Consider the following 15708-nt stretch of genomic DNA (forward strand, 5'->3'; position numbering starts at 1 on the left):
TTATGGTGACGATGATAATGATGGTGATAATGATTACGATGATGGTGATAATGTTGTTGTTGTGTTTTTGTTGTTGATGCTGCTGCTGCTGCTGATGATGATGATGACGATAATGATGATATGATGACAACAATGACGTCGACGGCGACGATGATGGCAATGATGATGATGACAATAATGCTAATGATGATTATGCCGATGACGACGACGACGATGATGATAATGATGGCGACAATGACAATGACAATGATGATGATGACGACGACGACGACGACGACGATGATGATGATGATGGTGATGATGATGATGATGATTAAGACGAATAAAAAGAAGACAAAAGTAGCAAAATAAATCAAAATTTGTTTATATATTTTTTTCACATTATGTGAGTAAGACATGAATTGCAGTTTACTAGCAGTTGGCTGAACCCAGAACCTTTGTTGTTTCATCAACCACTCCTGTATGGACGTCAACACAGAAACACTGACCTGCAATTTGGAAATATGTTCGACTGTTTTAAATTCTATATACATCCTGATAGTTATTTGCTCGAAATTTGGCTTTACTGACATTGACAATGGAAAGACATTTAAATATTCTTTGCAGAATCAATATTGTTAAAGCTTTATTTTTCAATGTATTGAATTTGACTCGCTGTTAAACAGCTGCCAAGTTCGTGCTAAAAGTGTTCAACTGTACGTGTTTCGTAATTAGTTGTGGATGAATACTATTTTTTTCTGTATACGTTTAAAAACAAGAACATTTTTGAATATTGTCCTATTTGCGGACCACTGATAACGGTATACGACCAAAGATAAATAGGGAAGGACAATTGCAATGAACTTTTTACCTATATTGTCGCACTGTTCAGCTACAAAGAGACCTTGTGTATCACACTTAGGAAACCACTGACCACGGTAAACAACCATTGAAATCATGGATGATATTCTTCTCTGCTCACACAATGTCCTTGTCGATCTTTCTATGAAATGAGTATAATAAGACTGGAAACGTATTAAATATAGACAAATTAACTAAGTACCAAATGTTATTATTTATTACTTTGTTGCCTTAAACCCTTATCATACTGGACACGGATGATTCTGCCTTTGAGACCAGTGCCGATAATGATCAGCATTTGATCAAGATTTGCACTGTTCGCCATTCAGTGAGTATATTTTAGGTAAGTCCCCCTTTTAACAATTAATGGTACTGTCCATATTGAAAGATGGACAAGTTCATAATATAAATTTAAGAGGATAAGGGTTAAAGGCACGTCGACTTAAAATGGTATAATAACTTTTCAGCTTTATAAACGATATGAACGTTGTATTAGTAGGCAACTTGGTAGAGTATAAGACCGAATTTAAAATTCGTCTCACTCTGACTTTGAAAAACTTAATGACATTTGGTAATTTCCATGTTGCTGGTAATTAAGCATTCTTCGGTTAGAAATGTTGAGTTGCAAAGGTGTTTAATTTCGACTTTTATCAACAATTTTATAACACGGCATGACAGTTATTAAAAAGATATGACTATCATACGCACAACAGAAATATGTTTTGTGCAATTCTTAAACTTATCCGTACATAGTCAAGACCTAAACTAACATTTTCATTAAGGCTTACCTGGTTTCTGTACGGTTTCATTACTATCCTCTGACTTAACACATTTTCCCGCGCCTATGATCATGTGTTCTTGTGCTTTGCACGTCAAACCTTTGTCGCACGTGCCGAGCTGCGGTCGACCTCTAATGAACTCAGCTTCACATGTTTCACCTTCTTGCTAAAAGAAAAATAATACTACAAATAAACACAAATATTTCCATACTTATTATTACATACATGTACATCGTTAACAACTAATGCCTTGACAGTCCATAATTTCGAAATTCTTTCAGTCATTTTGTAATAAGTCTAGAAGAACCTGGATTTCATGTCTTCGTAGTCATTTTCCCCGAGTGGTTCTCTATAATAATTCTTTGAGTCTACGTCAAGTATACAAATAATTGTTTTAATTAAACACGTTATCATTTCAACGGGAATATATAGAGTATATTTAAGGTTGATATATCTTTCATGGGTGAACATCAAATGCCTTTCTTTCACGAGTGGCGCCTCATGTGGTTCTGGGACAATCTGTGTATGAAAATAATTGGAACCACTGCCTTACCCTTGCATGATCGTCAGAGGCGACTAATAGAGGCTTAACACTTAGTTTTGCAGTAATTCTGTGATTCCAGCAGGTATGCAAATTTTGATTCCATACCTCATGTTTTTATTTCGATGTAAATGAGATGTGGCACCAAAATTTGTAGTCCTGTTTGGCGCCATATAACCTATACTGTGTTGGTGCACCGTAAAACCCAAAGAAATAAATAATAAATTCACGAGTGGCATAGCCGTAAGGGAAAATGTAAGATATGGTGTTCTTGAGTGAAAATAATTGATCTTACATGTAAAACAAACACATTTTCTTTTTACTTCATGTTTTGAGTAAATTTACCCATTTTGTAATTTCTTACCAGTGAAACATATTTTGATTTTTTTTTTCACTGTGAAAATTCCAGATATATTTCATTTTAATATATCAATAATTCATTGAAATACAGGTAATTAATATTTTTACCTTCGCACAAACATCAAAACATCTACAAAATCCTCCATTCTTAATGACAGATCCTTCACAATTCAGCGGTCCCCTTTCTGGCAGTTTATCACAAATTCCTTTAAAACATACCATCGCCTCTGCACCAATACATGCCAACACCAGGAAACATAAAAACTTGACAAACATTTTCAGTATTTAGAGAAGTACACTATCTGGTTTCTCGTCTGCAAATGGAAGGAACAGATATATTTCGTTCTTATCTTTAAAACCTTATGAGACAGACTGACAAGGCTGTGACCTAAATATACTACTTCGGTCACTGTTCTTTGATTAGTGCATAAGAAGTCCACTTTTTTCGTTCATATGTGTAGCCTACTTAAAACAGTTTTAATTCTACAAATGATACAAACCCTCACGCTTAGTTCAATAGGTAGAGCGCAGATCTACGACTCACCGGGTCGTGAGTTCCATGAATCCCCGGGCGAGGCGTATGCTTTTCGTGACCATGTGATGAAAAAACATCGTGTCTCAAGTCAATTCGTCCTCCACCTCTGATTCGTGTGGTGTGGATAAATAAGTACTGGTACAGAAGAATCCAGTAATACTGGTTAGAATATTTGCCTGCCATTACATAACTGAAATACTGTTGTAACACTGCGCTAAACCAAAACAGAACAAAGAAACAAACTATTGATACAGTCATACACTGTCATATACATTGCTGGCCTGCAAAGTAAATATTTTATTGAAAACGCAAAGATAGATGGAAAGATTTCGTTTTGTTAGGGTATTGCTAAACACGACGTATACGTAAACAATTAAATAGAAACGACAAAAACGAAAATGTTGCAGGTTTGATTAAAGCCTGTTCATGGACGGTAGCGGAAATGCATGCTACCGTCCACGCCCTAAATAAGTTAAATTAATGTATGATTGAACTAACTCATTTTCCACAGGTCAAGACTGTAATCTTTTGGTTTATGAGCCTTTCCTTACATTCAAACTTTTGATGCAACTTATACAGGATGAAAGAACTATTAACCTTTATCATGCTGGACACGATTGATTCTGCCTTTGCGACTAGCGCAGATCATGATCAACGATCTGCACTGTTCGCCATTCAGTCGGTGTATTTTTGGTAAGCATCCCTGTAAACATATAATGGTACTGTCCACATTGAAAGATGGACAAGTTCATTATATAAATTTAGCTGGGTAAGGATCAGATTATCAGAGAACCAGATTCTAATTACTTCCAATCTCATTTTAAAACTGACCATTTTCAGTTTATTTTAACATGGAGCACCTGTGCATAAGTCCACATTTTGTCTTTTCCGAACATTGATTAGAGGTTATTATACAGGGCTGATGTGCCTTAAGGCGATATTGGCATAATAGGAGAGGTATTGGCCCGAGGGCAAATACCGGTCTAGTATGCCAATATCGCCTAAAGGCACACCAGCCCTGTTTTATAACCATTTCATTGCATATGTTCCGCTTTACTGTTAAAGTGAAAACGAGATTTAAATATTTTAATGTCGCACGGCGTCATTGAATGTACATGTAGTGCGCTGGAAAGTTAACGTTGTCTGATGACGTTGACGTCATTTCCTTTCAACCCGTAGTTTCTTGTGTCAGCCTTATTCAACCACGGCAAACTCCCCGCAGCGATTACTTCCCCTTACGGTACATCAAATCACTGCCATCATGATTTGGTAATTATTAAAATTGCATTATTCGCATCTTGATGGTAATATTCGCGCACATAACTGTTCAAATAACAAATTGAAGTGATTTTTGTCAAAAATATCTATTGGACGTTTGACGCCGGAACTTGTTTCTTTTGCGTCTCCGCTATTTTGCAGTGGCATGTGACTTTCTCATCATCACGTGGTATCTTGCGAATGCAGCGGTTATAATGAACGCAAGGGAAGGTAATCACTGTGAGGAGCTTGTAACCACGATGGAAGAGGAAGCTAACGAAATTATGTTAATTTACCATGCTTTATTTCTTAAATATAAATGTTAGTTTGTATATTCTTGACATCCTGTAAGTGGAAGTATTAAATCTGGATGTTTTGCGCAGCCGGAAGTGTGCCTGATCGATATCAGGCACACCAGCTCTCATGAACACTTATATCGACCTCATGCTGCTCATATATACGTTTAAATTCTGTGCAAATTTGTTACTAGATTTAGTAACATATGCAATAACTTACTTTATAGACAGTGTGGACTGTTTCTGACATTTTTCAAAGAAGTGTAACATATGGGAAAATTAGACCCATCGTGAAAATCACCACAAACCGATAGGTAAATCGGCTGTCGAGACTGTTCGGTAGTTTTCGGTCTACTCCGTTATTTTAGGCCGATGTCAAACAAGTAATCCCTTCTTCGCCAATGTACCGTTACATTAATATTTTTGATCATATGGATTAAAACGAATATTGTAAAGTCTAATCTACAGTTATTGCAAAGATATTAGAACATAAATTGGAACTAATCGGAACCTAAATGTTATTTGGTGGATTAACTTTATAACGGTAATTATTATAACACAGAACAATCACTTTCAAAAATAATTTCTACTGTCCTACAGTCAGATAGAAGCTCGCTTTTATAATACTTTGTTTGATAATCATGATTATGAAATAAAGGTTTTGAATAGTTTTTTGTATGATCAAATACCTGCACATTTATTATTATGTCGTGAGCCGTGACACTGTCTTCTATTTCTAACTCGCTTAGAACCTTATGCCAGCTCAAAGATCGAAATTCAACTTCATAACTTGTCGAATTTAGATCCCAAGCTACCCCTGAAGATCGAAGTTCAAATTTTCTAATTTCAAAATAGCGTTTAATTTCAAGCCAGCTCAATGATCGAAGTTCATAATATTCCAAAAGCCGAACGTCGACCTTGAATGAACAGCCTGTTCAGAGATTGATACTGATTTTTTAAAGTCAAATATCGAGCAATCAATTAGTGTCGAGCCAGCTCGAAAATCGTGCTTCAAATTTTGAAAAGCTTAAGTTCAATGTAATACTGAAACTGCAATCTGCTCAAGATCATAATTCAAAGATTAAAAATCGTGCCGGATCGTATATATCGAAATTCAAGTTTTTAAAAAACTAAATAGATTATTCCCGGTATTATATTTCCAGCCTGCTCGACTTTTCAAAGCAATCGAGTTTAAAGCTAGGATCGAATGTGAAACTAACTTTTGAAACAGCTGAATTTCGATCTTGCATTGAATTTATTTGCGAGCTCGCTCGACGTTTCGAAAATCTAGCACTGCATGTCGAACCAGTTCGAAAATCAAAGTAAAATTTTCAGTTTGAATATCGAGCAGCTATTGAATTAAGGGCAGTTTGAAGATCGCAATTTAAAATTTTAAAATGCCGATTGACTAGAAGTTCATGCTACATGTAGCTCAAAATATTTGAATTTCGATCTTCCAGCTGGCTCTAATTTCAATTCTGCCTCGAAATTCGGTGCTTTCTTTTGGTTTTAATTTCGATTTCCGAGTTCGTTCGAAATTCAATGTCAGCGAAATTCAACGTCATCCTTTCGAAAATTTGAATTTCGATCTTCTACTTCTAACTTGCCCCAAAAATGCCGCCTCAAATTTCAACGTTTTGAAACTTTTCAGTTTATTTCTTCTTACACGCTCGAAATCTAATTCAAGCTCGAAATCAGTTCCCTAGATTTCCATTTTCGACAGACTCGAAGTTCAATTCTGCATGACTCGAATTTAACACTGAACATTTCAGTTTCGAGCTTCAAGCTAGATCCAAATTCGATGTGAACTCGAAATTTTTCTTTTTGAAATTTTGAATTTCGACCCTCAAGCTGTTTAAAATTGTCTATTGACTGTAAACAAAATCAGATTAATTTCTAAATCCGTACATGTGTGCAGTTTAGCGGGTGAGAAGAAATCAGTCTTAAATTCCGTAAGAATTGACGGAAATACACGAGAATGTTCAAGTTTTTCCGATAACGAAAAAAAAAAACAAACACCTATACTCATCTGCAAAATGCTTAAAAAAGACCATTTTCTTCTTCAACTAGAAAACAAAAGTTAATATGAAACAATAGCTAAATGAATATAGTTTACTAAGCCGTTTGCAATGGTCTTAAAGGGCAAATAAGAATATATTTATTCTTTGTCAAACACAAGAAATTTCAGCAAATTATCCGTATTTTACTATGTATCTAATTGTAGATGGACAGACATAAAGTATACGCAAAAAGACCATTTTCTTTTAAATTCATTTTGAAAATAAAATATTCATAAGAAAGACAATACATTGAATATTATCACATCGTTTGCAAAGCTAAAATACCCATAACACTTTTTCCATAAATTTAAATAAGGTAAAGTACTCCTTCTTTGCGCTATATAAGATATTTCCACTCGTGCGAAAAAACGATGGGTCTAATTTTCCCATATGGCTCTTAGGTTGTTATGATAAATGCATTACTTAAAAATTTGCAAAATGATAGCGAACGTATAACTCGCAAATGATAATTATATGTTAGATATTAGATTTGCATCGAGAAATTTGCATGAGTTCTGCAGCGGAGTGCATATTTCTCGATGCAAATCTAATAATCTTTTTATTACATACGCATCTACACTTATAATTAGTATATAAATGATTCAAATTTGTTTTTAAGCCTGTGTGAAATTGAAAATATCTTCGTTATAGAACGTTTAAACGCGACGGCATACATGAAACTGACGTCACAAATGACGTCACACATCCGATATGAAATTTAAAAGTCAATATGGAAAATATTGACCTTTCGGGTTTTAATGAAACTTAACGGAGTTTTGAAATGAGTATGTAATAAAATGCACATATCAATTAATAGTGGAAAACAGTTCTCTGATATTTGTACCGGGATCTGGACTGGGGTAAGTAGCTTATAGGATCATAATGCCTTTGATTAAAATGTGGCTGCCACATTTTTTGTTATGAACATAAAAAAATTATTTTCTTGTTAAATCTAATGTTTGATAATTGTTTTCTCATGTATTTGTCATAGGTTTAACTATATGAATCATTGATTAACTATAAATGCAATGTTTTGATTATTTCCCTTTGTGACCTTGACTTCATAATTTCAACTATTCAATTAGGCCTAGACTATTAATATTCGGGTAAGAGTCCCATGTATGGGTGCTTTACACCTTGCACGCTATAGAACCAGGAAAGTTTCTGGAATTTAAGCGACTTCTGTATCTTGCACTAGCATCGAACTTTTTATAGAAGAACTTCCCATATGGATTAGATCTACCGTTGGCGAATATAAATAAACTTAGATCGCCTTCCGTCGTTATGACCCCTCGTGTTATAAACGTATGTGTTTTCATGCATAGCAAGTATACACTTTAACAAATCTTCAAACGCAACATTTAATTCTTATATATAGTCATCATTGCAGTTAGCTTTCAAGTTCCTGCGTTGGGACTTTTGGACCAGGCAAATCACTAACCTATGGTAATTGTTCTAGTGATATTTAATGTGATCTCAATTTATCTCATTCATTATTATTTGTACTATGTATGCACACAACCCGGTAAGAGTGGGGTGTGTGTGTGTGTGTATTGGGGGGGGGGGGGGGGGGTCGTGTTCTTATGAATCAACTAAACTAACTAAAAAAATATTTATACAGTACCGATAACATCATTTTTTTATGAATAATGCTCTGTAATGATTCGCTTTCAATTATCAAACATAATCATAATTTAATTTAAAAGTATTTATTAAAAGCATCTACAGTTAATTTTGAGGATAAGTTATAAAACACAGTGGCGTAGCATGAGTAAAATTAGAGCTACTCGAAGGGGAGGGTGTGGGAGGGGGCAGTGCCCCTCTCGCTCATGGGGTGCAGGGGGCCTCCCCCGAGAATATTTTTGGAATGAAGACAACAAATGGTGGCCTATAGTGAGCTTTAAACAATAATTCAAACATATTTTCTGACATGTCTTCGGACATAATTGGGATAAACATTCAGAATATAAACATCACAACTGATATTATCAGACTTTGAACAACAACGTAAGTCGCCTCTACCGAATGAGCTATGTCACATCCTATACGGCGCTATATTCGGAGCACGTTTTCATGTATAGCTCCCTCATATCGAGGAGCTGTATACGAAAGCAAGCATGTGCAAATCCGATATGGATTAAAATGCTATAACAATAACGTAAGAGTACTACAGAAGTGTAATACAAAACATAAGTATATGGCATGGGGTATGTTGGACATATGAGTTTATCCCCCGCCCCACTTTAGGAAGCGGGGGAGGCATACAGATGTACTTTTCTCTGTCCGCACGTACGAATGAGCAAGAGAGCGAGCGTACGTAGGTACGAACGTCCCGAAAATGGCTACCATTTGATTTAGAATCACCAAACTTTACAAAAATGATAACTGGCAAGTGAAGTTAGGCACCTGGGTTTTAATTTTTTATCTGGCTCGGCAGTTATAGCCCTTGATCCATTCCAAATACTTACTTGATCATAATATGACAGGCACTCATCTTTTGAACTATGTGAAAGATTCACCTGTTTATTAGGTGTAAGTGACGATTTCAGTTTTGTTTCGGACCAGTAACTGTAGAATTATAGCCCTTGACGAAATAAAGGCATTGCCCCTGAGCCCCAAAATTGTACAAAAGTATTGTTTGGCAAATAGTGATTTAGTTACGACCATAACATTCGAAATATTATATAAACTGTGAAAAAGAGGCAAAGTCGGGACATTCGTATCCTATGGACAAAGTTCTAGTTTTGTATGTGTGGAAGCCCCTACAGAAACAGTCTGACTGAGTGTTTCACAGGAATACTGTGGTTACCTTCTTTGAAAGACCTGCCCAGTGGCCGAACACGCGATAATGCATTTACGACAACAAGATATTTCAACGATAACTTTGTCTAACCGGTCTGTCATTCTGTGTGAATGCGAAAAAAATAGGTCTTAGAGACATTCTCGTTGCACATTGAGTATGACAGCAAAGTGAGACAATCAAATGCCGTTAACCAACCTTTGTATTCTAGCTCTACTAAGAAAGATTAAATGTCGATTGCCGAGCTCGGCGTTCCAGCTCTCTATTCTTTTTGTTTTGCTATATAAAATCGGATGCCACATTGCAGCTCCTCGGCATTCGTTTTTTTTCATTATATAAATATGAATGCCGATAACCAATCCAAGAGCCAACTTCACACACATTACTGAAAGTAGAATGCGGATCCGAATTACTCGATATTTCAAGTCGCTGTTTAGAAATTAATTAAGATTAGATTACACTTTGTTTCTACAGTACACGACATTTATTTAGCTGTGTTTTTAAAACTTTAAAAAATATACTGAAAAAAAAAAAAATACAGTGAAAATATCATTTTTTATTGTTCACTGGTACGGAACTATATTTGAATGCGGAATAATATGAATTATAAATGATAGAAAGTTCCTTGCAAAATATTCTTCATTAAAGGTTTAGATGTATAAAAAAAATAAAAGGATCATAAATATTTACGTTCTATCATAATAAAATGTAAAAGAAATCAGGAAACGTAACAAAACTATTTACAGTTTTTCTACAAAGACATTCTGACGTCACGACATCATGAAAATGATGCGATGGATATAATTTGGTTAAAACCATTAAAAATGCATATAATAAATAGAAAATTTGTTTGTTTCAGTGTAAGATCGAAATATATTTCACTCGTGAACACCATAATTTACAGTTTCACTCGTGGCTGCGCAACTCGTGAAAATATTACATTATAGTGTTCACTCGGTGAAATATATTTCGATATTACACTTAAACAAAAAATATACTCTATGTCTCAAGAAGGATCTTAAATTCAACCTGTCATTTTTAAGTAAAGCTGTAATATCAAAATGTGATTTTGCCCCGTGATAAAAGGTGGGTCATTAGGTCGTGGTGGGTCTTTAAAATTAATCCCGTACGAACAGACATTCATGAAATGATAAAAGATCAACATAGAAATATCACGGACCGTCCACTTTAATACTGAAGACGGACTTTTCATTAAATGGTGTAAATTATTTCAAATTCAGGGTAAAGGCATTTCCTGCTGGGGAATATGTATTTATGTGCAGATTACCATTTTTTGTCAACATACTCATTTTTACTCCATCCTTCTTTTCAACACTTGGTTAAAAAGATGTAGGTACGGAGGGTTGTTTCGCGGCATGTAAGCAGTTGATTCGGATGCTCAGTACAGACAACGATAATTCAGTCTATTTTAGAGTAGAGTGTGAGGTCTGTTAACAATGCTTGGCAGTAGTGTACATGACTGAATTACGAACAGAATTTTGTTTTGGGATGTAAACGTTTGTATACATTTTAAATGAAGTTTCTGGTTGCTTGCTTATTTTTTTACTTTGATAGGTGAGTAAATAAGTAAGCCACGCTCCTGTAAACATCTTACGTGAACCTTAATTCACATCTTCAGGAATAGAAAGGTTGCACGGCATCTATCGGCGTCAGAACATGTAGCATAATGCACATTATCATTATCGTCGTCGGACCGAAAATCGAGACAGACTTTCGTTTCGCGGCCATCTTGTTTTTATGACGCTGAGCACGTGTCTCGCATATGCGCAAACTCGACCGTGGGAAATTTTTTACTACGGCGCAGTGTAGCGTAACCAGCTGTCAAAGTGAAAAAAAAGAGATTCAAACAAGTAAGTACCAATAAAATGTTTCAGTTTTGCAAAATATTACCCTTTTCACAATTCCCAAATACTTCCTTGCTAACTTCCCATTTTCTACCCCCAAATAATTCACTGGAATATTAAAATTGCAGCCGTCTGCTTTTTTGACATTTTATGAATAGCGGTCACGTGATTTCCTTATATGTAAATGGCCAAGCATATTTCTATTATTGGTTTTACGCCCTAACCTGATTAAAGATTTTTTAAATTCAAATCTCCATTTTTTTTTAATTTTCAGGCTAATCCCTAGCCAATTAGAAAAAAATACAGGCTGTATCCTCCTACTGCTCTCACTAATGTCTATAAATCAGCGAAAGAAGAAGGAATGAGTGTATTAGTTGCTTCAAAATTGTATATGGTGCCAGAAAATACTTTGAGAGATCGTGTTCTTGGAAAGATTGATCCTGAAAATGTAGTTATGGGAAAACGTCCATTATTCAGCCAGTATGAAGAGGCAAAAATTGTAGAACATATTAAACAATGGCAAGTTATGGCTACAGCTATACTGTTCAGGAGTGTGTAGATCTTGCATCTGATTACGCCGTGCAGTTAGGGAAACGTCCAAAAGACAATATACTCTCTACTACATGGTTGAAGGGTCTTAGAGAAAGGTGGCCTGAAATAAAAAGATTCACACCTAGAGCACTGGAACATGTCAGAGCAAAAATGGCTAAGGAAAGTGTAATTCCAGAGTACTTTGAAAACTTACAAACATGTGTAGACAAGTATGACTTGACTGATAAGCCACATATGATATTTAATTCGGGAATGAGAAGGGAGTTTCAGTGAACCACAAACCACCTGGTATTGTAGGTGGTGTTGACATTTGTCCACAAGCTGTTACTTCTGGTAAAGGTAAAACTATAACTATACTTGGTTGCGACAGTGCTAGTGGTGTCGCATTACCACCGTTTTATTTTGTTTTAATGAATCCGGATCGCATGAAAGGTTCTATCCCTGGTACATCAGGAACAGTAGAAGTGAGACCGGTTGGTTTAGTGGGGAGGTATTTCGCACATTTTTTGAGTCGCACTTCCTTAAGTACCTGGTCGCAGTGATGAGAAGATTCTATTGATTCTAGATGGCCATCTTTCTCATGTGTCAGTAGGTCTTGTAGAGTGGGCTAAGACTCACAATATCATTCTATTCATCCTACCTGTTCACACCAGTCATATTCTTCAACCGTTAGACGTTGCTTGCTATGGCTCATTTGAAAAAAAAATGTATAATTTTCAATGCCATAAGTTCATACGCCAAACAGCAGCTGCCATCACAAAATATAGCGTCTATGAGATAGCCAGCAAGGTGTACTCAAGAGCACTTAGTGCAGAAAACTTGCAAGCCGGTTTTAATAAAACTGGAATCTATCCCCTAAATCAGTCTGCAGTTCCAAGAGAATATATAATTTCAGCTCAAGTCTTTGACAAACAATTGAAATGTGATGATGATGTAAATAGTGGCGCAACTGTAGAGGGTGGAATGTTGGTTTCAGATGAGGAATGTGTATCAGATAGTAGTATGTTTGAAGTCAGAGAACAAAATCTGAAAAGGGTAAAGAGCGAAGTTATATCAAAGCCCAGAAAATGTGTTAGTTCTATAGTATCTGGTAAAGAAATTACAGATGATGCAATTTATATTCAGTTGTCACAACATGAAAAGGAGCAGAAGCCAAAGAGTAAAAGAAAGGTTAAGCAAACGCCTAAGTAAGAACAATCCAAGAAAAGCAAAAAATATGAAAATCTTAAAATGCAGGTCTTAGAGCCTCAACCAGGCCCATCCCGTATCAATTTGTTGCCTGAAAGTTCAGAGGATTCTGGTAATGATGTTGATGATGATGATAAATGTTGTGTATGCGGTTTGTGGACACCCACAGAGCTGTCCAAGAGTGTTTCAGTCACCTTTGCAAAATGGGTTCAGTGTGACGGAATGGTTGATGGGTTTACCTGTAAGCACTGGACACATCTTATTTATTGTTGTGACAGAAGGGTGATCAGGAAAGGTGATAAATTCCTGTGCCCACATTGTGACACTCTGGAAGAGTAGATAAGTTAAGACAATTAAAACTGTTAAACTGTTGAAAATGTTCATTTTTAGAGTCAGAAGACTGTTAATTTTTTGTTTTTTTTGTGTAATGAAAGTTTCACTGTGTAACTGACAAATCAATAATTAACGTTTGCTTGGCCTAGACAGTACTACATGTATATGCTAATTACGTCACATCCGCGATCCAAAGTTCCATATTCAAAATGGCGGACGATGTTGACAGCTCTACATTTTGACCTTTTGTGAGTTATTGAATGGATGACTTTGCAGGATCACACATATTTATTGTTGGAGAATAAATATATTCATCAAGTAAGTGAATATTTTTGTGCATTCTCAAGTTTTAGTTCATGGTTTTGTAGTTTATTTTTTAACATCGCGATTTATGGTCCGACGAGGATATTAATACATAACACCGTTTCATCATAGATTACAAAGTTCACGCAATAAACAGTACCGGTAAGTACATTTTTATGAATTATGCGCTGAAATGATTTTAAAAGCATAATCTACTTTCATTTTCGTTATCAATGTGTACATGTCATGTAGGCCTACTGGCTAGCAAGACATTTCGACCCCAAGACATTTCAACCTCAAGAGACAATTCGACCCCAAGACTCCTTGGACATTTCACCTATTCTATGATATGCTTGCAGGGGCGTAGCTAGCCCTCTATTGATGTGGATTTATAATTGTGCTAGGGGGTAGCTATTCAATGACATTTTATAAAAAATGCATTTTCTATCTTTCAAAATATTATTTCATTTCTTAAGGGGACGCATACTTTGAAATTAGAAAAAAGTGGGTGGGGTATGATAAAATTTACCTGCAAAAAAGTACAAGGTTTTGGTACATGAAATGGATACTGTTTCAACTGTTATAAGTACACAAAGGATTGCTCACTAAAATAAAAATGAGAAAAACTGAAACAAGAAAGTTATTGTTGAATTACATAAGACTTATTGTGTACATTCAAAGTCAACAATTAATACTTTTTTATGCGAAAATAATAGTGCTTCACCTTGTCCAAACATTTATCAATCTCCTACAGATTCTAATTTAAAGAAAAAAAGTGAAATAAGTTCACTGTCTTGCTTTTCATTTTGCGTATGTAAGCTAAAACACATTATTTAGTTTGTTTACAAAGTAGTGCATAAGAAAAGATACGGCGGTCAAGGAATGCCACATTCCAAAACTAAAAGAGTATATTCCCCTTAATACATTAAACATTTATCGTTACAGAAGTCGAGTGGTTTACAATAAGGGCCTAGAAATGTTGCCATTATTAATTTTCAATTTGGTATTCATGAACTACAATGCATTTAAATATCAAAACACATTCAACAAACTTTTGAAAATGTATTGTCTTAAAAATCCCTAAAATAAGGTCTGAAATTTGGTTGAGAGGTCCAATCAATGTGTATATGTGCAAAAGTAACATTCTAATCTTGTTCACAAAACTTACTAATACACAGCAGGAATGTCAATGATCAAAACTGGACGAATATACAGTTATCCTCACTTTAATGTCATTTATAATTTGTCCTTGAATTCTCCACCATACTTTTCATAACTCTGTTTGCACGAGTTGCACGAGAATGCTGTCATTCACGTAAAAAACGGGGTCAGATAAGTTGTAAATGCAATATCATCTAAACGTAATTAATGGATTATGCAGTTCAAGATAAACTTTATTTCATAACGTAATGAACAAGTATAATGTTGTAACAACAACTATACTTACACTGATGTAAGTAGCAGTCGGTTTATAAGTGACTTTATTGATTCATTTTGTGTTTTGTTATTGTTGTCAAAAAGTATAACGGAAGTGCCTCACAACTGAAGCGGAAACCAGTTTGATGCGCAAAGTAGTCCACTGTAAGTAATATTTTTTGATAAATGTCCACAGAAATTAATAATTTTCTAATATTAAAGACGAATATTTGAATAGGATTCATTATTTGATAAGAAATTATAATCATCGACATGTTTTTTTGAAAATCATACACGTGCTGACACCTAATTTGTCTCCCGTTGTTTATTAGAGTTACCTTTCGTGCGGCGCAGTAATACTTTTTGCAGTGAATCGCCGAGAAGTGGTGGGAAAATTAAAAACCATGTAAATAAACTAAAATTAACCACCTTTTCAAGATGAATTTCAAGTGATCGACATTATGCATTTAACCCGCCTGACCTGTGTAGCATCTTAGATATCTGTTCTAAGGTATTCATTGTGTAGAATGTCATGTTATGCCCTTGCAATGCTAATCCCACTCTGATTTTTTTGTTTACATTT

General features: G+C 35.3%; 2 protein-coding genes across 2 annotated transcripts in view; one reads left to right on the top strand and one right to left on the bottom strand.

The window, feature by feature from the left end:
* Positions 1 to 348: 348 nt before the first annotated feature.
* LOC123535064 (uncharacterized) lies at positions 349 to 2857 on the bottom strand. Its single transcript, XM_045317595.2, has 4 exons — positions 2629 to 2857; positions 1629 to 1785; positions 851 to 982; positions 349 to 488 (listed from the first exon to the last, which is right to left on the bottom strand). The coding sequence occupies exons 1-4, from the start codon at positions 2794 to 2796 to the stop codon at positions 412 to 414; spliced, it is 534 nt and encodes a 177-aa protein (XP_045173530.2). The 5' UTR covers positions 2797 to 2857; the 3' UTR covers positions 349 to 411.
* Positions 2858 to 7386: 4529 nt separating this feature from the next.
* The window catches only part of LOC123534910 (zinc finger protein 346-like), a 57240-nt gene continuing 48918 nt past the window's right edge, over positions 7387 to 15708 (top strand). Inside the window, exon 1 of the mRNA XM_053519000.1 lies at positions 7387 to 7528. The gene's annotated coding sequence lies outside the window, so the exon portion shown is untranslated. The remainder of the gene's footprint in view (positions 7529 to 15708) is intronic.

This window comes from Mercenaria mercenaria, chromosome 12, assembly GCF_021730395.1.
Source record: "Mercenaria mercenaria strain notata chromosome 12, MADL_Memer_1, whole genome shotgun sequence".
In the NCBI taxonomy this organism is placed as follows: domain Eukaryota; kingdom Metazoa; phylum Mollusca; class Bivalvia; order Venerida; family Veneridae; genus Mercenaria; species Mercenaria mercenaria.

Bases quoted from the DNA above. Each gene is read 5' to 3' on its own strand.
- LOC123535064 (XM_045317595.2), bottom strand. From the start codon at position 2,796: ATGTTTGTCAAGTTTTTATGTTTCCTGGTGTTGGCATGTATTGGTGCA. The intron at 983-1,628 runs GTAAGCCTTAAT...CTCATTTCATAG, and splicing joins TGAAACCGTACAGAAACCAG to AAAGATCGACAAGGACATTG. The intron at 489-850 runs GTAAAAAGTTCA...TCCAAATTGCAG, and splicing joins TGAACAGTGCGACAATATAG to GTCAGTGTTTCTGTGTTGAC.